This window comes from Taudactylus pleione, unplaced genomic scaffold (assembly GCF_031769625.1).
Source record: "Taudactylus pleione unplaced genomic scaffold, aTauple2 ptg000040l, whole genome shotgun sequence".
Lineage (NCBI taxonomy): Eukaryota > Metazoa > Chordata > Amphibia > Anura > Myobatrachidae > Taudactylus > Taudactylus pleione.
In genome coordinates, this window is record NW_028284442.1 from 7,534,836 (window position 1) to 7,560,685 (window position 25,850).

General features: G+C 45.3%; 1 protein-coding gene across 3 annotated transcripts in view; it reads right to left on the bottom strand.

Annotated features, from left to right (window-relative positions):
- The window catches only part of LIN7A (lin-7 cell polarity scaffold A), a 110,882-nt gene that overhangs the window by 37,788 nt on the left and 47,244 nt on the right, over nucleotides 1-25,850 (bottom strand). For all 3 annotated transcript variants that reach the window (XM_088454374.1, XM_088454375.1, XM_088454376.1), the window contains exon 3: nucleotides 3,801-3,872. In XM_088454374.1, coding sequence (XP_088310500.1) covers nucleotides 3,801-3,872 — 72 coding nt within the window. The remainder of the gene's footprint in view (nucleotides 1-3,800; nucleotides 3,873-25,850) is intronic.

Below are 25,850 nucleotides of genomic sequence, written 5' to 3' on the forward strand. Positions count from 1 at the left end.
CACTCTTCCAATCTTTGGCAAACCAGCTGCCACTCGCAGAGAAGGGCGTAGCTACAGGTGCAGAGAATAGGGCTGCTACAGTGCCCAGGCCACCTCTGGGGCTTGGTCCTGTCCATGCACTGAGTTACACTGAGGTCACCAGAGTGTTGCTGCATGGCATCTGTGGCCAGAGCTGATCTAAGCTACAGCCATCTCTAGCTGCTGGCTGCAGGCATTGTGATGTCACAATGCAGGTCACAGCCCTATATAAAGGATGCCCAGCTACTGGCAGCCATTTTGTAGTGACATTTTGTCCTATATTGATGCTCTCTGAGTATATCCTGCTTTATTTAAGCGACTTTGAATAACAACCACTGATATGGAGTTTGGATTACATCTTCGAATAAGATCCTAAACAGCAACATCTTTAGAAAAATAATCTGAAAAACATCTTTAGGTAAGGACTATATAACAAATGTTGGCCTGCCACCCTTACCCTTTCAGACACCTCCCTCCTTTCTATCTGTAGTTTTTAATTTAGAAACAACGGATAAAGCAAATTATTCATTTGATATAAGGCTGCATGACTAAAGATGGGCACACACTTGTCCAATCTTCCGTCGATCCAATGACCAGACTGTTGATACAATCCTACTGGAGACCTGGACGCAGATTCAACACCTAATTTATGCCTCCACACCTGTCCATTTTTGCAGCAGATCTCAGATCTGCCTCTGCTAAAACAATCTGCTAAAAGGATTGTGTCACCATACATCCTGTACCAATCTTTGGCAGACCAGCTGCCACTCACAGGGAAGGGAGTAGCTACAGTAGGTGCAGAGAATGGGCGAGCTACGGGGCCCAGGCCGCCTCTGGGGCCCGGCCCTCTCCCTGCACCAAGTTACACTGCTATCTCCTGAGGTCTAGTGTTTCTAATCTCACCAGAGTGATGCTGCATGGCATCTGTGCCAGAGCTGATCTAAGCTACAGCCATCTCTAGCTGCTGGCTGCATGCAATGTGATGTCACAATGCAGGTCACAGCCCTATATAAAGGATGCCTAGCTACTGGCAGCCATTTTGTGGTGAAATTTTGTCCTACAAAGGATACTCTCTGAGTAGTCCCTGCTTTATTTAAGCAAATTTGGATAACGACTAATGATATGGACATTGTATTCCATCTTCCAATAAGATCCTGAACATTTTCAGGAAAAGAAAATGAACAACATTCTTTAGGTAAGGACCTGTCACCCTTACCCTTTCAGATACCTCCCTCCATTTTATCTCCAGACCTGTCTAAATTTGCAGCAGATAAGCTGCCACTTATAGTCAAGGTTGTAGCTACAGTAAGGGCAGAGAATAGGACTGCTACGGGTCCAAGGCTGCCTCTGGAGCCCATCCCTCTATCTGCACTGAGTTACACTGCCATCTCCTGAGCCCCAGCATTTCTATTCTCAACAGAGTGATGCTGCAGGCATGGGAGTAACTACCATAGGTGCAAGGGGTGCAGCTGCTGGGTTCCTGGACTATAGATAGACAGTAAAAAGGTCGACAATGTCTAGATAGACACCAGATGTTAGACAGTCAATAGTTCAACTGGGACAAAAGGTCGACAGGGACAAAAGATCAACACACTAAAGGTAGGCATATATGAAGGTCGACAGGTAGACATGTATGAAGGTCGACAGGTACAGAAGGTTGCCACGTGAATTATTTTTTGTATGTTAGGGTTAGGTTTAGGCACTTACCCCGACGGTTAGGTTTAGGCACTTACCCCGACGGTTAGGGTTAGGCACCAAGGGGATGGTTAAGGTGAAGATTAGGGCTAAAAAACAAAACAAAAAATCATGTGTCAACCATTTTTGTGCCGACCATTTTCATGTTGACCTTTTGACCCAGTCGACCATTTGTACCTGTCGACTTTCTTATATGTCTTATGTCTACCTTTAGTGTGTCAACCTTTTGTCCCAGTCGACCTATTGACTGTCTAACATCTGGTGTCTATCTAGACACGATCGTCCTTTTTACGGTCTCTGTTAATCCACACACGCAGCTGATATGGGGCCCAGAGCTTAGGAGGACCCATCTTCCTTGTCAAAGTTACATGTGGTATATACATTTTTCACCATTGGGTGGTGCATAGGGGCCCTTACAAACATTTGCTATGGGGCCTTCAAATACCTAGTTAAGTTCCTGAATAAGGAGCATGTCTCTTTCTAAAGTTACTAGAAGGAGCACTGCTAAAATAATGTAAAATAAGGGCACTGGTGGGGTAAAGGTATTTTAGTTTGTTTAAGGCATGGCAATAGGAAAAAACATTTATATACAGTATCAGATAACAGTTCCCATACTGGCAATGCAATGTTTTAATTACAATTTACATACTAAAATATTAATCCTAGCTGACCAAATTATGCCCGATTATTCATACATAAAAGTATTTTGCAATCTGTTGCTGATATCGTCAGTAGTAGCTTTGTTTCATCTATTGCTTCAGCCATTCCTCTACATCTAGTGAGCTTGTTCTAAGGGTATCCACTACCCGACAGTGAAAGACTGAACGATAACGATATAGTTATCGTTCACTACACTGCAGGGTGCCCACACTGAACGATATGTCGTTTAGTGCATATACTGTATTCCACAAATGTCTTGTTTTGCACTGAAGTCCTCACATTCCTCTGCCTTCCTAATTATGATGTTACGACGTTATGTACTGTTTGGTGTTTGTACAGAAAATGGTGTTTTCTGGTAACTTTATTTTATAAACTGTACTTCAGGCCCTATTTATCAAAATTTGCAATGCGGTTATCAAGTGATAATAACGTTTATTATCACATTGCGAAAACCTAACTTATCATACGGATGTATCAACATCCGCACGCCGGGACATAGCTTCCGATAAAGCTTTGTCGTGTCGAATCCCCTCCACACTGTATTTTTCGGAAAAAATACAGTAATAAGTGTCTGCGCATCTGCTGCCCCCCATCCCCCCACAGCTGCCCTCCCCCCTGCGCCATCACTGCCTGCTGATCACACTGACCTGCTGCAGGGCTGAGCTGTGGTCTCCTCTGACCAGCGGATTTGTTGATGCTGCAGTCAGCTGAGATTCAAGAAAGTGCAGGCCGACACCTTACTGCTTCTCAGCTGACAGCAGTCATCAGCTGATCGGCAGTCAGAGGAGGTCCCAGGTAAAGCTGGGTATATACTGACAGATATATTGGCCGATCAATTGATCGGCCAATATATCTGGTGCCCGTCGGCCAGTGTGTACCAGCGACATGTCTGTGAACGACGTCGTTCACAAACCACATGCTATCCCATGGGACAGCTAAAGTATACTATTTACTTCAATCAAAAACATGTAAATGTGGATTAATAGTTTATAGCACTTTTCTTATTAAAGCTACACAGGTGGTGGTTACAATCTTATCGTGGCAATTATCTCTTGTATATTCTACATTCTCATCACTTTGGGCCCAATCCTATATGGCGCAATTACGGTACCGCCGAATTTGTGGATTTTTGGGCTGCGCACAAAAATGCACGAATCTGGGACATGATAGGGCACCGAGGGGGGCAAAATATGATGCTGTTGCTGGCATTTACATGTCTTTGCAACGGCAACTTGGCCCCTTCGCATGCAGCGGTGAGTAAATTGGATTGAGCGCAATTAGTTCACAGCCTTGATGTGAGCAGGCTTTGGGTGAAACTGGGCATGGAGTGGGCAGATCTGGGTGGGTAATGCATGATTTGCGTCCTGATTTTGCTGTTTGCAATATTAGAAGGTATGCAAGTAGGGAACAAGATATAGACACCTCACCTTTGCAGTAGCACGAGCACGAAACTCTGGACAGCCGTTTACAGGAATGGTTTCATGCATATACTGATAAACCTGAAAAAGTGAACAGGATACATAAATTAATAGTAACACTTGACTATTAGTATGCATTTGATATGCACTACTGCATGGCAATATACAGGAATCCTATTTATTGATTTATACCAGAATCCTTTGTTGATGTTTTTTATTCTTTTTAAATAAAATATGCATACAATATATATTGATTATATTGATATATTTATTATTTAGATTATGTTAGTAAGTTTTCTACATTAGAAAATGTTTGTTAAATATATATTATTTAAAAATGCTGCCTCACAGCAGGTTCAACTCCAACCAGGGCACATATCTGTGTAGAGTTTGTATGCTTTCTGCTTATATTTGTTTTAGTTTCCACCATGTGCTATGGTTTAAAATCCACAGTGTAAAAACAATGGTAGGTTAACTGGATTTTTACAAAAATAGACCCTAGTGTATGTACTGCATGTGTGGTAGTGAATTTATGGCCTGATTCACTACGGAACACAACTGCGAATGCAATAGCGATTACGCACGCAGTTCAACTGCGATAGTATACTAATCCATTGAGATCGCAATGCAATCTCAGCACAACATAAGGACACCCACTTTACCTTACACACATCCGTAATGTTTAGCAAGACTGCAAAACCATTGGTACAATCGAGTACCATCGCAGCCTCACGCACCCTTGCACAAGCTCTGACCTTAACTCAAAAATTACTAACATCCACGCACGCTATCAAGCCTCAGGCTGCGTAGGGCATCGCAGTCGATCATTTATGCACGCTCATACAACATCGTTCAATCGCACTGGCACGCCTGCGTTCGGACGACCACCCCCCGTCACCACCCACAAACTGCACTTCCTGTCAATCACTCTGCGATGGGTCTGAGTAGCCACTGCGATCGCAGTCCCAATCGCAATGGCTAGTTCGCGCACGCGCACTGCGATACATACGAATGCGCAGTACACAACAATCAGCCGATTGCGTGTGTATTAGTAACTGCGTTCCTTGCTGAATCAGGCCCTTAATCTGTAAGCTTAAGGGCCTGATTAATGGGACAGCGGTTGAGGTGAATGATTACTTAGAAGAACAGCAACTGGGCATGTCCAAGATGGCTACCTCACCCTCTGCAATAATGTAAAGTGCCTCAAGTCTTATTGGGCTAAAGGTGCAATATAAAATATATTCTTATTACATATTATTATTGATAATGATTTTTAATGTCCTTATGATTGATAGTGGAGGGCAGTGTTCCTTGTAAGCATTGGACCAATGCAGAGTTAAACATATGCCCGTTTCACAGTGTAGCTTATGTATTTATGCATTGTGCATGCTCGGCAACCAAGAGTACTAGCGATGCAGAGTCATATGCATCCCAGTGTGACTGGGCTATACTGAGGCGTTCTCACGAGGCAGTGTTCAGTGCGGCCAAGTCAATGGAACTGCTGGCTATACAGAGCTGGACCTATTCCAGGTGCATAGTTTGCACCTACCGTAGGGTTTGTGCTCGTGTGCTTTGATAATGATGATGGGTATGCTTGTGTATACGTTTATGAAGCCGGCGGACAGAATGCCGACCACCGACTTCCAGACTACTTAATCCTGGCGAGGGTTAATGTGGGCTATGTTGGGGACATAGAAAAAAGAAAAAAAAAACTTTTGCATCCTGCCTGCCATCATTGGGAGAGAACCATTCCACCACCATCGATGGCAAAACCGTTGACATTAGGTGGCTGATGGCCTGCCCTACTTGACTCACTGGACACGTAAGGCCAACTCCTAAGCCCCTTTCCTCTACAATAATGCTCCCACCTTTTATAGATAATGCTTATACTAATTTAGCCCATGGCTTAAGCCTAGTATAAAGCTCTAGTTTAAATTACTGACAGTAACTCTACTGATGAGGCCTGTAACACACAGAGAATTCCCGATGATGTCACGGTGACATCACTAGGTTAATCAACATTGCCCAGCTGCTGAATGCATTAGTGCAGTGGTTCCCAAACTTCTTTGAATCACGGTGCCCTAGAGTATCAGCATTATTTTCAAGGCAACCCTAGGCCAAAAGTTTGTTAATGAGAAATTCTGAAAAAAAAATTATTAACTAAATTGTGCTTACCTGTCATCCTTAGGTTCAGTTATGTGGTGGTGGACAGGTTTGCGCTTCTGTTTGTCCACATATTTACATTGACCATAAATAATTTGATTTGGTACTGGACCACCAACCTGAGGCACCCCTGCAAGTGTCCTGAGGCACCCCAGGGTGACACGGCGCACAGTTTTGGAACCACTGCATTAGTGTTTCACATTCAAGACACAGCATTCAAACTGCACTACAGGACTGATTCAGATGTGAACGTAAATGCATTGCAGCTGCGATCTCTAACATACCGCAATTGTGAAAATATGCTAATGTCTCACTCGCCGTTCAGTGCTTAGAGACTCCCACTGACAGCATTTTACATCTGCCGCTCAGGTACAAAACTGAAAACATCGGGCCTAATTCATCACGGATCGCAACTGCAACAGAGTACGCAGAACGGTCGATGGTGCTCACTGCGCATGCTTCGAAGTGCGCATGCATTAGTTAGCATTGCTATTCGGATTACTGGAGAACTGAACCGCACATCCCTGGATTAAACGGTCCAGCGCGCCTGTGTTTATCCAACACCCCCCACCCTATTACCTCCCCCAAACACTTACTACCTGTCACTCATTTCACTAGCGCACGCAGTACCCAGAAACCCCCCCCCAGACAGTACCCAGAAAACCCCCCCTGACAGACTGGAGAGCAGGCACCATCTTCTTAAGCTCCACCCCCTCACGGCAAAATGCAGAGATTTGCAGGTCAATCGGAGGAGGCGGAGCCTATATGGTGTGATTCTATTAGAATCTCAGAATTTGGCTCTGCCCCCTCCCGACTGGCCCGCGAATCACGGCATTTTGTCGTTAGGGGGAGGGGCCTAATGACATGGTGCCAGCCTACCAGGTCCCATCCTTGTTGGATCTACAACCCACAGCTGCTGCAAGGTAAGTGTGCGCACAATGTATGTGTGACACATAGTAGGTGTGTGTGTGACATACTGTATGTGTGTGTGTTTATATATATATATGTATATATAATATATATATATATATATATATATATACACACACACATACACACAGTATATATATATATATATATATATATGTGTGTGTGTGCGTGTGTGTAAACCCTCCTGTAAACATCCTGCGTTTGCCCCTGTACTTTGCAAGTGAATCCTCTGTGTGAGCTTAATTGCAAATCAATCGCTGCGTAATGCGGCTTACACACATGCGCAATGGCAAACAATCTCTTAGTCTGTGTAACATAGGCCTTGCATCCACAGCAGAATCAGGCGTAGTGCTAACAATAGAAGATGCAGGGATTTATTTATGGGCTTCTGTCACTTCAAAGTACCATTTGGCTGTTGCTGACAAGCTCATGTCCAATCACTACTGGAAAATATAAAATAAATTTACATTAAGGTAGGCTACAAACTGTATTTCTAACCTAAAGTTACTGTGGTTGGTTATGAGCTGGTTTATAGGTCAAAAGTATTAATATCAGGATTCTTTAACCTTGAATGCATGCAAATATATTAGATCCGAGCAGCGACGTGCACAATGGACATTTACACAGACACAGCAGCCAGAGGGGTTGGGTGAATTATAGCCTCTGAAAACAAGTGACAAGTTCATTGAGGTGAACATAATTAATCTCTAGGCAATGTAACACCATTGCCTGTTAAACACATAACAATGCTCATTCATATACTAAACTAAAACATTCACACACTACTTCCTAGGCATTGTACATGTATCCCTATACACTGCATACACTCTCTCTACATTCTGTGCTAGATTTGTCTACCCTAAAAGTTCTCTTAGCTCTTCCCAGTGTACTCTTCTCTCGGCATTCCCTTGTCAGCTATCACCACATTTAGGTCTTCCAGTTCCAGCCACAGCTTTTGCCAGAACTTGCCTATTCTGCCTAGCTCCCTTAATTGGTTTTCAGCTATTTTTATATATTATGGTATACAGTAGGGGGTAAATTGACTAAAAATCGTGTTGGTCAGAGAGTGCATTCACGGGTGTGTTTTGCCATTTTTTCAAACTCGGAAATTTACAAAAGGCAAACGGGTGTGTTATTATTATTCTTTCTGCAAAACACAGGTGAACTCACAAAAAGAAATAAATAAATAAATACACCATCAGCCAAACTCGCAAGTACTTTCAATAGGGCCTGATTCAGACCCACTCGCAAGCGGCTGTCCGCTCGCAAGTGGGTCGATGTTGTGCACTCCGCATGCGCACGACGGCGGGAGCTCCGTCGTGCGCATGCGCCAGACGCGACAAGCGAAGGACTTTCCTTCACTCGTTGTGTCTGATCAAAGGGGGCGTGCTGTCGATGTTGATTGACAGCACGCCCCCTTTGGTGGGCGTGCCGGGGGCGTACCTCCCTGACGGGGGCGTTCCCAAGGGAACGCCTACCGTCAGAAGCCGGCCCACTGACATCACTAGTGATGTCAGTGGGAGTGATTTTGGCTCTGATCAGAGCGCACGCTCTGAATGAGGGCCGCCCTCCATAATTATGGAGCGTCCTCCTGGACGCTCGTATAGCTGTGGGTCACCACCCACAGCCTATACGAGCGTGCAGTTTGATGGCCGCGATGGTCTTGACCATCGCGACCATCGCCACTGCGAGCCGGAGCCTGCGGTTGAGTTTTTCTCTCTATCAGAGCCAAAATCACTCCCACTGACATCACTAGTGATGTCAGTGGGCCGGCTTCTGACGGTAGGCATTCCCTTGGGAACGCCCCAGTCAGGGAGGCACGCCCCCGGCACGCCCACCAAAGGGGGCGTGCTGTCAATCAACATCGACAGCACGCCCCCTTTGATCAGACACAACGAGCGAAGGAAAGTCCTTCGCTCGTCGCGTCTGGCGCATGCGCACGACGGAGCTCCCGCCGTCGTGCGCATGCGCAGTGCACAACATCAACCCACTTGCGAGCGGACAGCCGCTTGCGAGTGGGTCTGAATCAGGCCCAAAATCACTCTGGGCCTTGCGGTTGAAAACCTCAACCGCAGGCTCCGGCTCGCAGTGGCGATGGTCGCGATGGTCAAGACCATCGCGGCCCTCAAACTGCACGCTCGTATAGGCTGTGGGTGGTGACCCACAGCTATACGAGCGTCCAGGAGGACGCTCCATAATTATGGAGGCCGGCCCTCATTCAGAGCATGCGCTCTGCTCAGAGCGTACGGCTCTGAATGAGGGCCAATAGACAAGAATACAACACAGGAATTTACCAAGCAGCACGATTATAATCACAAGTGTAAATTAAGCAAACTCGGTCCAAAAATAGAACTTTTAAATAGAATCCCTCCCAGGGCGTCTTAAGAGAGGAGGAGGCCCGTGCGCACTCCCCCTGCGGGGCCCCCTCCTCTCTCCCCGGTGGCCGGCAGCCGACTGACACGGCTGGCCAGCCACCGGAGCCTTAGTAGACTCCGGACGCTAGTGTGTGCCTGGAGTCTACTGCGCATGCGCAGAACACTGGAAAAATGGCCGCGGCTGCCATTTTCCAGTGTTCTGAGCAACGCTGACACCCGACGCGGGACCACCAGTTTAAAATAATATGGATGCAGGGTGTGCGGTGCGGGTCCCCCTGGACCCGGGGGCCAATGTGCCCTGCACACACTGCACCCATTATAGATGCACCACTGACCCCTCCTGAGCAGTGTGTTTATCAGAAATATGTACAGATCCATGTATGTTTCGGCCTGTAATTAAGCGAAAAAACGGCTAAATTGAAGGGGGAAAAAAAAACAGCGTGGGGTCCCCCCTCCTGAGCGTAACCATCCCCAGGCTCTGTGAGCCCGTTCTGGTTAAAAAAGTACAGGGGGAAAATGTGTAGGGGTCCCCCGTATTTAATGAACCAGAACTGGGCTGTGAGCCGGTCTAACCGAGGCTTAATGCCACAGCCAGTGGACTATTTCACTAGGTAACCCGACCAAAGCATTAACACCCCAAGCTAGTCAGCTCAGCCCGGGGATCCCAAGGGAGGTGGGTGCCCCCTAATAAGGAGGTTGCCCCTCTACTGAGCACCCCAGGTCTGGGCCTCCTCTTCCCTGTGGGTGCAGGGGTAATAGTGATAATAATCATAGTGTAATATTGTTTTTTTACAGTGGGGCTACAGGTCCCAGCATACCTGCCCTTTGGTATTTGTAGAACTAAAAGTGCCAGCAGACGGCCAGCACTGGTACCCCCACTGTAAAAAAAAAAAAATACTAAAATAACCACAGTATACACACACACACCATAGAAAGTAAAAGCTTATTACATACACTCACACTATACTCACCTTGTCCCCAGTGTCCGATCCTCTTCTCCATTAGAATCCCAGTGTTTGGATTTAAAAAAATACTCACCTACCCCTTGGCGCAGGTTGGTCCTCTTCTCCAGTAACATCCCGGGCATTAAAAACAGGAAAACACAATGTCCCAAGCAATTTCGGACTGAAGAGCTGTATGTGTTTACACATACAGCTCTTCTCCGGCAAGTGACGGGACCCACATAGTGTATGTGTGATGTGGTTATTTTTATTTTTAGTTTTTTACAGTGGGGGTATTGACTTCAATGGTGGGAACTGCTAGGTAAGCATTAGCAACCTAGCGGTTCCCACCATTGAAGTCAATGGTGGGACCCGCTCATTGGCCGAGAGAGGCGGAGGCTCTCCTCTCTCAGCCAATCAATGCTCAGCCCATGCATTTCTATGTGAATTGAAGTGGCTGAGCCCTCATTCACAAGGTGCTGTCCTTAGAGAATGGTACCTGTCCATGGGCTCCAGGGTTTTCTTTTATTTTGTTTTCCGAAGACGTGGATGCATACATGGACTGGAATCAATGGGTAGGCGAGTATGGATTTTTATTTATTTTTTTTACAGGTGTTGTGGATGCTACTGGACAAGTGGACATGAATGGCTACAGGGATTATAGGTGAGTATGCGTGAGGGTGAGTGTGCATGTATGTTTTAATAAAATTATACTTCACAGTGTGCGAGTCTTGTCTTTAGTTTAATATTTCTTATGCAGGTGAACTAGAGGCACCAGTGGGCTCTTAATGCCCTGCATGCTGGTACTTGGTTCTCCAAGTACCAGCATGAGGGGGAGGCTTGCTAGGGCCTCTAGTTCTCCAGTAAAAGACAATATTATCATTCTATTTTTTTTTAAAACAATCAACCCAGCACCCACCACCCAGGGGTGTCGGGGATAGCCCCAGGCTGTCAGCCCAGGCTTGGGGTGCCCTGGAGAGGGAGAGCCCATTTATTAAGGCCTGAGCTGACTGGCGGTCAGCTCAGGCCTCAATGCTATGAATGCTATGGCCGGGGGACCCGGTGAAAGGGTACCCCGGCTTTGGCATTACACCCCCACTACAAAGAGTACAGTGCTGGTTATGAAAAATACAGGGACCCCTACTCATTTTGTCCCCTATATTTCCAGAACCAGTGCTGGTTCACTAAGCCAAGTGCTGGTTGATGAAAATACAGGGGAACCCTACATTTTTTTTCCCCCTGTATTTTCACAAGCAGGACCTGCTCAGAAAAGCCCGGTGCTGGTTGTGCTTTTAGGAGGGAACCACACGTAATTCTTTTTTTTTTTTCATTATTACAATTTACTATTTTTTTAAACATATAAGCATTCACAAATCTCATGGATCTCTGCATGTTTCTGTGTAACTCTGACCTGGTCAGGTTAGACTCGCTATCTTGAAGCAGGTCTGGTTTTTTTAGAGTTCTAGGTCAGTAATAGGGTGTGAGTTAAACACTCGCACTCTATGACATTGCCCGAGTTGCATCCTCACAATGGCAAAACATCTGGATGAGAGTTTTGCCACTGAGAGTTGCGGGAGTATGAGAAACATGCTGTTGGATTACAATATTCACCATTGAGCAAATTATGCAATCCCTATTCGCACTGCATTCTAGATGTAAGATTCTGTAAGACCCCAACAGAATCCTTCTGCGGTTAAGGACCATATAAGAATCTGTATCATACCAGAGTGAATTTATTACACTGGTTGTGAGGTCATTTCTTAGAAATATTATATGATAAATGATCTAAGAATACTTTACTTGGATACGGACTATAATTTTTGTGTGTAATCATTCTCTGCCTGGGACATGAGAGCTGCACAATTATCTTATAGGATAAGGGGCCCATAAGGCTTTAGATTATTATTTGGGGCTACATTCACTATTATTTAATCCCACCGTCAACCGCAGGTTTGTTGTTACCTATCAGGGGAAAATGCTTTCTCCTTAGCACTGAACGTACTTGATTGCTATGTAAATGCTAGCTGCTCTTTTAACATGTATAGTAGTTAAGCCTTGTACTGGAATCTGACAGTGGAGAAAAACAAGTTACAGTTGTAATGGCAGACTGGCTTATTGATAACCTACATGCAGCAGAAAAAGGAAACTGCAAGTAATGACTGCTGCAAGTGATGCACAAATATAGCATCACTGACTTCTATACGAGCAGGCAATTGGTCTAATCTCTATCAAGGGAGCAAACATATAATTGAACTCCCCGTGTATAATCATTGGGGAAGCTGGTTTCTCTTCTATGTTTAGAAGACTGTCTTGTAATATTAACAGCCAGTGACTGGAGCTAGGTCTGCTATGAGATTAGACATTAAAGCTACTTTATATATATGTATTCCAATCCTTATTCTTAGTTCACTTACATTCTCAGTCCAACCCAGGCTCAAAGTCAGGTAGGTCCCGTTATATGGTCAACTGAGAACTGATTACCTCAAGTTCAGGACATGTCACAGCCTACAAATGGTACCTACAGAGAATAAAGTGTTCCAAATAATGTGCAGGCTCATATGCAGAACCACGAAGTCTGAAACCTTCTACTGTGATGTGGACCCAGTAATCCAGCTGCAGTTTACACCAATGTTTGGCCTCTCAGGTATCAAGCTTCCATTGTGGTGTCCCCAATATATTCTTCAACTAAAGTGATAGATGTGGCTGTCCCTTCAGCAGGTCACTTGAGTATCATATTGGATTCCAAATTGGATAGAACATACTTCACAGGAAGGTTCCTCTAAGCCCTTATGTTAAGCCAAAATCTTATTTCGCAACTCAAGTCATTTGACTTGTAGGATTACTGTAGATCTAAATATGGGCTAGCAAAAGGCTATAGATATCATTCTATGAAATATACAAAAAATTCTCTAACCCTTTGCGCTGCACTCCAAAGGCAGCCAAGAAAACCATACAATAAGTCATCTACTTATACATACAAGAATACAAAAACAAGAATGGTCTTACAATTTTGTACTATGGGTTATTCCAGCAATTTCAAAATGTTTTCCATAGTGTAGTCCATACATGAAAAAGAAGCATCAAAGGAGGAACAACGGTATGATATTGTTTTAACACACAAAAAGTTTACACCCCTCGTGTTGGTTAACATAGAATAGGGTGAATGAGTCCAATTCGAAGGAATTATTAGTCTCTATTGTGATCCCTTCCCCGTTTTTTTTATTGGATTTTGGGCTACATGCATATCGGTTTAAGGATCCCCACTGGATACACATCAAATGAGGACATAAAGAAACCGCTGTATGCCTATACCACACTTATGCAAGTAAGCATACATGTAAGCGCATTGTATTGAGCGATGTACAATCCACTATCGGGGTGCTTCTGATGGGAGTTGGACATCTTAAAGATCTCCTTGGAATTGGACTCATTCACCCTATTCTATGTTAACCAACAGGAGGGGTGTAAACTTTTTGTGTGTTTAAACAATATCATTCCATTGTTCCTCCTTTGATGCTTCTTTTTCATGTATGGACTACACTATGGAAAACATTTTGACATTCTGACATTTTGAAATAGCTGGAGCAACCAATAGCGCAAAATTGTAAGACCATTCTTGTTTTGTATAGATATTATTCTGGCCATCATAAACTTTACACCCATAATGATTTCAATGGCGTCAGTGCTTCACTTACTAAAATTCTGTAGCATGCATGGATCATTTCCATTTCATGTTCACTTGGCTACTAAACATCGCAGAGTATGTCTCATAGACAACAACCTGGTAGGCCATTAATACCATTATTAGAGGCAAGCTAATTATTTCTAATGCTGTGCAGTGCAGGCAGTATAATGGAAGAAGAGACAATTTCTAGCCACTTTGGTAAAACAAAGTCAACCTAAATGAAAAAGTCTATTTTATAATGATTTATTTTAGTGGACAATTGACTACTTATCTTTCTGGAAAAAAAAATGTCAAAACTCTTAAGTGGCTCCAGCAATGATTCTATTAGCAGCTGGTGTGACATTTTAAATTGACATACAGATGTACCCACATACATCTATCCTCCATGCGCTACAAGTTGCGCCACACATAACGTGGGAGCTCAGTGTGACTTGGTAGTGCCGAGCATCTTTTTGTGCATCTTTTTACCTTCAAATGCGTCTTATTCGCACAATTATGCGACTAGATAGCACACGCAGCTTCTGCGGATTAAAATGATATGCAGCATGCCTATGTACTGTGTGTGACTGCGGGTGTATCTTGATATCTAGAGATACCGTAAATTTGCCTTCCTCTAGGCCCGCAATCATCGACTGAAGGGACTCTATCTTGAACTTGAAAACCCTTAGGTAGGGATTGAAATCCTTCAAATTCAGAATAGGTCTGACAGAAACATCTGGCTTCGGAACAACAAAGAGACTGGAGTAAAAATCTTGTCCGTTCTGATGTCCGGGAACATGGACCACTACTCTGGCAGACAGAAGCTTGTCTACAGATTGCTGTAAAACGACACTCCCTTCGTTGGAAACTGGCAAACCTGTGGTAAAAAAATCAAGGAGGTTGAAACTGAAAGTCGAGCTTGTATCCCCGAGTGATAAGATTTCGGACCCAGGCGTCCGTACAAGATTACATCCATACTTCTCTGAAGTCCCAAAGACACACTCCAACTCTGGGGTCCCCCAGGTGAGAGGGAAGCCTATTATGCACTAGGCTTGGTAGTGGACTTATCCTCCTGTTGAGTAGAGGTTGTTGCGGCTCTGCCCAAGCTGACATCAGAAGAGAATCTAGCTCTTCTGAGACTGGAAATGCAATAGCATGTCTGTTTCTTTAGAAAGAAAGTCTGTCGAGCAGTACCTGTGTCCTCCTCATGTATCTGCAATACCTGGCGGATTGCAGAAATGTCCAGCTCAGACTCCTCCTGGAGTTCTTTAGGCGAATCTTGAGCATATTCACTTTCTTCTATAACTGGCATATCCTCCTCCTCCTCCGATTGGAGGACTGAGGGCAACAGTCTCTTTTTTGAGACCCTAGGGAGGATCCCGCAGTGGTACGTGAAATACAGAATTATGGTACGGTTGATAATTATTTTTCTTCGAGGTCCCTGGGGTCCACACGAATTACCTTGGGATATATAGATGTACGACGTCCATTGCACCAAACAGCAAAGCTTTGGAGCTCCCAGCATGCACTGGTCCTCCTCTCTATATCCCTCCCCACAGCCATTCAGTTCGTGACTAAGCCTCGCAGCAAGGAGAAAGAGAATGGAGAAAGAAGAAGCATTTCACCAGAAACACACTACATACGAAGAGGGAATCTTATGATATATAGTCTTAAGCATAGGGTCCCTCTGAGGCCAGGTGCATCAGGGAGGGTGCCCTGTGGACCCTATGGACCTCGAAGAAAAAGAATTATCAACAGGTATGTTCATACCATAATTCTGTATTTCTTCTTCGGGTTCCATAGGGTTCACAGGAATTACCTTGGGAAGTCCTAACGCAGTCCTTGGGAGAATCCGCCGCCCAAAGGAAGCATCCTTTGGAGGCGTACTTATCAAAAGGGTAGAACTTTATAAACGTACTCACAGAAAACCAGGTGGCTGCCTTGCACAGTTGTTCAGCAGAGGCGCCCTGTCTTACCGCCCATGACGGTCCTACAAACCGAGTTGAATGGGCTGTCACCCTGTTAGCTACAGGCAAACCAGTCTGCGTATAGACCTGTGAGATGGTCATACAAAGCCAGCGAGACGTCTGCTTGTTGGCTGGTCAGCCTCTCTTATGGAACCCTTATAACACAAACAATGAGTCTGTTCTCCTGATAGCCTTCGTTCGGTCCACATAGATCTTGATAGCTCAGACCACATCAAATAAAGCTTTGCCTGTAGACAGGCCTGAAGTCTGGAAGACCGGAACCACAATTTCCTCATTAATATGGAATTGGGAAACTACCTTTGGGAGATAACCCGCCTTGGTCCGGAGGACAGCTCTATTCGAATGAAATACCAAGTACGGAGAGCAACATGACAAAGCTGCCAGATTAGACACCCTATGAGCTGACGAGATGGCCAGGAGAAACTGTGTTTTCGCCGTCAGCCAACTCAACTCCACTTTATCCAAAGGGATGTGTCTGAAGCACCCTGAGAACTAGAACCAAATCCCACGTTGCTACCAGTGGGAGAAAAGGAGGTTGCAGTCGTAGTACCCCCTACATGAATGTTCTCTCATCCGTCAGAGAAGCAATTTTGCACTGAAACCACACCGTCAAAGCTGACACCTGAACTCTCAAGGTGGCAAGACGGAGATCCAAGTCCAATCCGGCCTGGAGAAAAACCCAGCACTCTAGCCACCTTAAATAATTTAGGGTCGTATTTCCTGTTATGACACCACAGGAAAAATTACCGCCAAACCCTGTGATATATGCTTGCAGAGGCCAGCTTCCGTGTACTGAGCATTGTCTCCATCACCGACGAAAAAACCCCCCGGGGCTTTTAACACGGAAGACTCAAGAGCTAAGCCATCAAAGCCAATTCATAGTAAATCCTGGTAACGACATGGACCCTGGATTAGCAGGTCTGGTCACAGAGGCAGTGGAAATGGACTGTCTACTGATAAGACGCTTCAGGTCTGCAAACCAATGCCTCCTGGGCCAGGCAGGAGCTATTAGCACCACCCTGCTGCCTTCCTGTTTGAACTTCCTGACCACCCTTGCGAGGAGGGAGAGCAGAGCAAACAGGTATGCCAGTTTAAAGTCCCATCTTACTGACAGAGCATCCACGAAGGCTGCTGGGGGGTCTCTTATCCTGGGCCCGTACCTGTGGACCTTGTAATAGTGACGTGACGCCATCAGGTCTACTTCTGGTAGACCCCATTTGTCCACCAGGGTTTGAAACACCTCCGGATGAAGAGCCCATTCTCCGGCGTGTACATCCTGGTGACTTAGGAAGTCTGACTCCCAATTGAGCCCACCGCAGAATCCCTGCCATCTCTCTCATAGCCGCTGGGCTTCGTGTGCTTCTCTGATGTTTTATATAGGCCACAGTCATCGCGGTGTCGGACTGAATTTGGACGTGTCTGCCCCGAAGAAGGTCCTGCGCCTGAAGAAGTGCAGTGTGCACTGCCTTGAGCTCTAAACACATTTATTGGCAGACGACTTTCCATTGCTGTCCACTTTCCCTGGAAAGTGTGCTGACCTATGACTGCTACCCACCCTCGGAGACTTGCATCTGTGGTGAGGAGTACCCATTCCGTGATCCACAACGGACGACCCCTGTTTAGATGAGTCACCAACAGCCACCAGGCTAAGTAGAGACGAACCTCTGGCACGATCAGAATCATCTGTTGTTTTATCTGATGATGCTGACCATCCCACTGCACCAAGATCCACCGTTGTAGGACTCTGGAGTAGAACTGCGCATAAGCCACCATGTTGAATGTGGCTGCTATAGAGACCAGCAACTGCATGGCCAGGTAGACAGACACTACCTGGTTGCTCAATAGATTGAGTACTCGTGCCTGTAGCGTCCCAATTTTGTCCTCCTGCAGAAAGATCCTTTGTTGCTGAGAGTCTAGTAACGCCGCCAGGTGTATCATTCGCTGGGTTGGTCATAGAGAGGATTTTTTCCAGTTGATCACCCACCTATGCTCCTGTAGGCAAGCTATCGTCATCCGTAGTAAACACAGTAATGTCTCCTGCGACTGAGCAAGTATGAGAAGGTCAACCAGGTATGGCAGGATTCTGATCCCCTGATGCCTGAGACAGGCCGTCATGACCGCCATTACTTTCGTAAACACCCTTGCAGCTGTGGCCAGCCCGAAAGGAAGAGCCTGGATCTGAAAATGTCGTTGGTTTACTGCAAACCTGAGACATCTCTGGTGGGGTTTTTTGTGATTGGTACATGCAAGTATGCATCCTGAATATCGAGTGAAACCATGAAGTCCCCTGGTTCCATTGCCAACATGATTGACCGTAAAGTCTCCATGCGAAATTTTGGTGTCCTGACAAACTTGTTCAAAGTTTTCAAATGTAGAATAGGTCTGAATGACCGATTGGGCTTTTGGATTAAAAATAAGGTTGAGTAGTAACCATTCCCCGTTCCATCACAGGGACTGAGCTGACCACCCCTGCTTTCAGAAGGGACTCTACTGAATCCTGGTAGGGCTACAATCGTTTCAGCCAAAGATTTGGTCCAATCTTCCATTGCTTTAGCCACCCAGGCTATCGCCGTGGCTGGTCTGGTAACTGCCCCTGACAAGGAAGAATTTGTCTTCAGATAATTATCCAACCTCCTATCCACACCGTACTTTAGAGAAGATGCCGTAGGGATAGGCAATGTAGCGCTCCTAACCACTCTAGTAATATGAGTGTCTATTGTGGGGGAAACCTCCCATTTGCTACATACTCCCGGCACAAGTGGGTACCTAGCAGCCTCAGAAAAAAGATTTATTAACTGCCCTGAGTGTGGAAAATAATCTTTTCAACCAACCTGATGTCTAAAGACCAGCTCTTTAGATGCCGGTAGGACCTCCTCCTCCTGTATATTGAGGACAGACCTCACTGCCCTCACCAAGGTAGGGACATCCACCAGGGATTGATAATTATCATTCAACGAGCCTGACTCAGAAACCTGAGACTACTCTTCTGATTTTCTGATGAATCAACTGGGTCTGACTCTGGAGGAGACATATTACGAGTCTTATGACCTCTTTTGCTATGCCCCTGAAGAGAGGACCTAACCCCTTGACTGGGGCCGCCCACCCCAGGCCAACCAACATTCATAGGTGGTATCCCAATAGGGAGAACCTACTGTGGGAATCCCATAGCCTGAGGTAACTCCATCGCTGTAGCCTCAGCGACCTTGTTTATTAGGAACAACAGTACCTCTGGAGTGACAGCCACCCAAGAAGGTTCCGTAGCCGATACAGGATTTGCAGCAGTGCCCTCCAGGCACCCGTTTACTGCAACTTTTACAGAACCCTTCCAGATTTACATCCTGTTCTGATAAGCTTGTAGCACAGGACTTACAAAACACCAGTACTGAAGACCTTTGTTCTTTATCAACTGACATAATTGACAGAACAATGCAATACAAAGTACTATAATAATACAATGTGACTTTTTACTATCAGTGACACACCCTACCTTCAAAAGGACAAGGGGAAACACAGGAATAGTAATACCTGACAGTTTGTGAAATACAGGCAGTGTACATACAGCAGATGGCACACAGTCACATTCAATGTATAGAGACGCGCAACTCTGTCTGCAATGTGTACTCAAAAAACTAAACTAACCCCCGGTGGGGAAAGGTAGGATATAGAGTGTGCTATATACCAAACCCAAGGGCGAGGTATACAGAGAGACAGACCCAAACATCTGAAAACTCCGCTCCAGCCGCCGGGCAAACGCTAAACTGCGCGCTTCCCATGCACGAGGAGGTCACTTATACCAGACGCCGGAATCCTTTAGCCGGAAGTTAGCGTCTGGGGGGAGAAGCGACCGGGGGAGCGCCAATCTCCCCTAAGCTGCGTCTATTAACGGCCGGGTACGCTGCACTACAAAGTGGCAAGACGCCGACCAGTGCATACTAGTGCTTCCTACCACCCATCCCCGGCAACAGACAATAAGGCCCCGACCACCGTAGTGAGGAATCGTCTGTGTTACGAGTACAACTCTCACACACAGCGGGCTCTGATGTGTCTCAACACCCGAGGCTGGGGACTGCTTGTGCATGATTCCGTGAAGGGAATCCTTACCTGACATCTCCGTTTCCCCAAACGCAGTCCCGGACCTCAGCATCTTCTGGCCACCAGCTAGGCCAGAGGCCGGCCGAAAACACTCAGGGCAATACAGCAATCTGGTGTATCAGCCATCGGCGGAGGTCTGACGCCGGTAACGCTAAACTCATGAAGTTTCATAACTTAAGGTAAGAAAACATAAAACAAAGCTTAGGACTGCCTTGCAGTCCCACTGTATAACAGGTGCGTATTGCCACGCACCAAACAAAAAAACTGAATGCCTGTGGCTGGGGGAGGGGGATATAGGGAGGAGGACCAGTGCATGCTGGGAGTTCCAAAGCTTTGCTGTTTGGTGCAATGGACGTCGTTCAACTATATATCCCAAGGTAATTCCTGTGGACCCTATGGAACCCGAAGACGAAAGTCATGGCATTTGAAATCCCTCCATGGATATTGCTAAGGACCTCGCCCATGCTGGGTCCTCTAGAGCCGCTGATCTGGAAGCCTCTCTTTCTTTTCAAGAAGCCTCCAGCTCAGCAGAGAGTGAGGACATAACGGATGTAACCTGTGCCATCCAAGGCAGTGGTTCTGACATCCCTGCAGATTGTTGCTCAGAATTGCAATTGTCATACAATCGGGAGGTAGATGACTGCCCCTGTGTAAACTTATCTTCACACTTTGGCAGCTATTTACCTGCAAAGTCATGCTACATACAGACTCCACACAAACAACATAAAAGTGTAGTGAAAAAGGTCAAAAAGGAGGAAACTGAGATATAGTCAGGAGAGAGCCACACTTGCTCTAGCAGTGCTCCTAGCAGTGCCAGAAAACGCTAGGCATAGAAGGAAATAACCACCGATAATAATTACGTAGTTACTAATCTGCCTTAAATGCTCTCCTGACCAGCCCAAACCCCACTATTACTTACAGTCCAGGTAGGCTACCAGTTTCATGCAGCAGCGTGTGTAGATAAGCAGCAGACGCTGTCCCTTTGGGTAATGGCTGCCAGCACACCACACTTCCAGAGAAGCGCTGGGGCCGCTGGGACGAAGGAAGAGGATTCCGGAGCTAAACTATGAGCACGCTATACACTGGTCTTCCCCACTAATCGGAGCAGCCTGGCTGCGTAAAATACCGCCCAATGAAGTGTTAACCTGGCTACCCCGCTAGTCGGGAAGCCAGGTAGTACTCACGGAGCTGCCTGCTGCCAGTAGCGGTATTGACTGATGGCGGTCCGCTATGCGCGCTGCAAGTGTAGACGTAGGTCTCTGTAGTCGGGGACCCCAGGCGAAGTGCGTGCACTTGCGAGCGGGTCCCCACCAGCAGCTCCATCAACACAGACAGGCAGTGCAGCTACTGTCTGTCTGTCCTCTTGAATCTTCTGTACTTCAGTGCAGCAGCGCTTCTAACTAATTACAAAACCCTGAGGAGTGTGAAACACAACCAGCTCCCCTCGGGCACAAATTAAGACTGGGCTTGTAGGGGGGTATAGAGGAGGAGGAGCTAGTCACACTGTCTTGAAGCCTCCAGTGTCCCTTAAATGGATGAAGGAGAAATGCTAATAAACTGGCCAGCTTAGATCGCCTCCAAATGGAAGAGAAGACCCATTACACTCCTGAACGCTCTACTCCAGCATTTCCCAAAGTGTGCGCCACAGCTCCCAGGGGTGCCACGGTGCTTATGCAGGGGTGTCGTGGCCGCAGGTGGATGATCCGACATCAAGTCAGCTGGTAGGGCAGCCTGTGGCTGTTCACACAGAACAGCCGGCCCCATGCTGTGCTGCTGACAGTGACAGACTGTAGTAGTGCAATTACCAAGAGGTTAATAGTAGGCGCTGGGATGTGCTGGTTTTCAAGCAGCTACAAATATAAAGGAATAGTCACACCCTTACAAATGCATAGAAACAAAGAAATAATGCTATGATGGATGATAGCATACAATAATCAAAATGGATGAATTTAATAAAAAACAACAGCAACAACAACATAGAATAATCAGCAATTGCATAAAAACAATATCAGCAAACATGCGCCTCTCCCTCATGATACTCAAATACTGAAGCCTGTTCCTATGTATACTTCCAAGTGTACAATGCACATAAGTCACGATGCAGAGAACACCACTCTCATTCAGGAGAAAGGGACTTTCTAATGGGTGTGTATAATTGCCAAGTCCTGTTTACCGATAGAAGAATGTTCCCATTGGCATAGTAACCATATGCAGCACTCGGAATCCTCAGATGACATGGTGCACAAATCCAGTTCAGGAGCAAGGAAAAATAAGTCCCAAGATGATGGAATCCTAATGGTGAATCCAGTAAATTGGTCCAGGCTTGTAATAGGAAAGTCCCAAAGTCACTTGAGGGCAAAGGCTGGGTCAACCGACGTGTTTCGCTGTCTACAAGTGGCAGATTTTTCAAAGGTGGTAGTAGAGTGTCCTTAAGGGTCTTTAAATACCCTACTAATTAGTGTTGCTCATTAACACATGGAGACAATCATACATCATATTCACTTATATTTTAATAAAAACATTTTAAAAATATTTAGGAGGCAGACCTATATGTATAACGAAGTATATCCATTTGTCAGGAAAGCATTTTAAATGTTAGAATCATATTTACCATATCTTTCTGTGGCTCCATTCCCGGTCACGTGACTCACTATGTGCATCACGTGACTCCGGGATAGGATGTGATTCAGACTGCATATATTCCCGTTGTCAGGGAAATGGCAATGTCCTGTGTTCAGTGGTCTACGCGATCACATGTTCTGGAACACGTGATCCCGTTCACCCTCGTGAGCCCATGTGACCAAGTACTTCAGATCACGTGATTGCAGTTCATATCATTCACTTTTGTATATCAGTAGCCAAGGGAACGTTTCCTGGAGTTCTGATCACGTGGGGTCACCTTGCCAGTTACTGATTGGCTCAATATTGGAAATATGTTTTAAGGGAAATGTAGTTCACATTTTAAAGGTTTAAGCATCTAGAAGGTTTTAGCATTATATATAGAGACAATAATATAGTTGAATCCCAAAAAATTTGGTAATTTGGTATATATTCACACATTTATATATTGGTGCACACGATGAGTCATCTGACTCCGAAATGGGGTGCGATTCAATCTGCACATATCCCCTTTGTTAGGGGATGGCGATATCCTGTATTTGTTGATCTACATAATCACATATTTAAAAACGTGAATATGTTTAACTTCATAAGCCCACTTCAAATTACATGATCGTAACTCGCACCATCCGTTTTTATATATGTTGATTACTAGGAGAACGTTTCTTAGAGTCCTGAACATTTGGAGTCATTGGGCTTGTTACTGATTGGCTGTAGTACTGTTTTTATATATGTGTTGCACTGAAGTGTAACATCTGAAATGTGAACTACATTTCCCATGAACCATAATCTCAGTATTGAGCCAATCAGTAAAAAGCCCAATTACTCCACATGATCAGCCCTGTGCCTTCACCACCATCCACCTGTATGTCTCTGCATGCATTTTTTAAATCAATTTATGTATGTTATTCTATGTAACGGCTAAGTTGTTCAGATATAAAGTTAGGTATTTTCTTTTAGCATAGGGGTGCCGTGAAAAAACTGGTGAGACCATCAGAGTGCCTTGAAATGAAAAAGTTTGTCTGAAATACATGCAGGTGACGTGTACAATGACGCTACTTTGCTAATTATGCACGCCCTTTAAACTGCGTTTTGTCTACCTGACACGCCTGCGTCCACAACACCACTCCCCCGTTTACAAGCACCTTCCCCTGTTACCACCCACAAACGGCAAAACGGCAGTCTGTGTACTACGAGCGCATGATTCCCCATCGCTGAGATTGGCTTGCGCACGCGCTCTGTAAATTATACGCTTGCGCACTGAGCAACAATCTCCCGGGAGCGAGCGATCACGCCTTAGTGAACGGCTCTGAATCATGTCCTGAGTTCACCCCCACTTGGAATTCAAGGTCAGCACATTTCAAGTCACATTAACCACACTGAGTACAGTAGTTGTTTTTATTCTACTACTTCTAAGCAATAATATTTCACGCTGTTTCACCACCACCAAGCCCTCTGGCTCCAAGATCACCCTACCCTCTATGCCGGAGTCCTTCCTCCTTTCCTTGTTTCCTATTTTTATATTGTTATTGATGTAAAATCTCTGAGTCCACTATTTATATTTTCCTGCTGTGATTATCTGTTTTGTATGTTCAAATCTCCACTTCCACATGTTTTCAGTTATGCTGTGAACCAGTGTTTATCACTGATCAAAAGGTCTCCACAAAAACTTTAAAATGTAAGCAATAAAAAAAAAAAGCCTCAGAAAGGCTGTTACTGTACTATAAATACAGTTGTCATCTCTACATAGGTTTACTATGCTGTATACGAGTGTTTGGCATAATAAAATACCTGAACCAGAAGTTACAATGGGCACCATGCCAGATGTTTTTTGAAAAGTTCTGCTCATAAAGCGATTAATTCCATGCTCCATGATGACTTGCTGAAAGCACCCATAATATTCTACAGATTTGCTTCAAAGAAATGTTGACAATAAAGACCGTTTTACAAGGGCAGTGCTTTGTACCCTATTCACAAGAAGGTGCTCAGCTTTGTACAGTGTCTACAATAGTAGGCTAAGCTTTGTATACTATTTTCTACCAGCAATGACCGTTTTATATTCCTCTAGTTATATTCTACCCACCTGAATTGTTTCAGCTTTCTATACTTGCCAACAGAATAAGCACCATAATCTATTTATATAAAAACAAATGTCCTGACTCACTCACTGACTCATCAACGCCCAGCCCAAATCCCTGGACCTTGAAACATTTAATTCGGGTTGTATGCCTTCCATGATGTAAGCACCCTCTAAGCAGGGATTTTTAGAAATTCGACCACTTAAAGGGGTAAAAACTGATAAATTGTTTCCTCTCAACTGAGGTGATTGGGTGACAAAGCAACATGTCCCACGTGCTGTTGGACTGTAAGCTTATTGTCTGGGACGAGTGCTTACTCCAGAGGTGGGGCTGCAGCGCAGTACAATATTCAAATAGGGGAGCCACATCATCTGGCAGTGATGTTTGGCAGCAGTTGAGGTGGCAGTTGGTGTGGCTTCCCTATTAGGATATTGTACTGTGCTGCAGCCCCACCTCTGGAGTCTCCACTGTTAAGGACTGACTAGGTATTTTCCACTTGGATACTTCACTTACTTTGTATTTTTAAATTTTTTGAACAATTGAGTTCTTGAATGTTAAAGTGGAATTTGTGCCTCACACCATTGTCCCCATCACAGGAGACTGAGCCTGCCTGTTCCTGTCCCTTTATGTGAGCTGGTAGCAGCTGAGCAACTGTTCGAGTTCGTCTACAGGGTTTACCGCAATGGTGAGTGAGCTCTAAGAGTTTTGGTGGTGAACATCGCCACATGAGAAGGCTACACTTTACAAGGATCTCTCTAGGGGCCATTGCGATGCGTACCTGGCACGTGAACCTCAAAAAGTGTGCACCACGCCACCCCTCCTCCAGCCCGACTCACACCTCTCACCTCTTTCTGTCCCCAAGAAGGCTCCTGCCAAACGTACCAGATACACCCACGCTAACAAGGAGGAAGCAATTTTAGAACGCAGCAAGGAAATATGAGCAGATTCATCCTATGGTGCACTATGCTGCGGTGGCTAAGTGCCAACAAAATTACCCAGAGGGTAACAGAGCAGCGGTGACCAGGTACCAACAAGATCACCCCAGGGTGCACAGAGCAGCACAATCTCAAAATAAACAAAACAATTCTGGAAGACGAGTAGAAAGGGAAGCACTTTACGATTTGGGAGTAATTTCACCAATGTTTTTGTATTATGTTTGTTTTACTTTAATGTAAAGTTTACTTATCTGTATTAAACTTGATAACATGC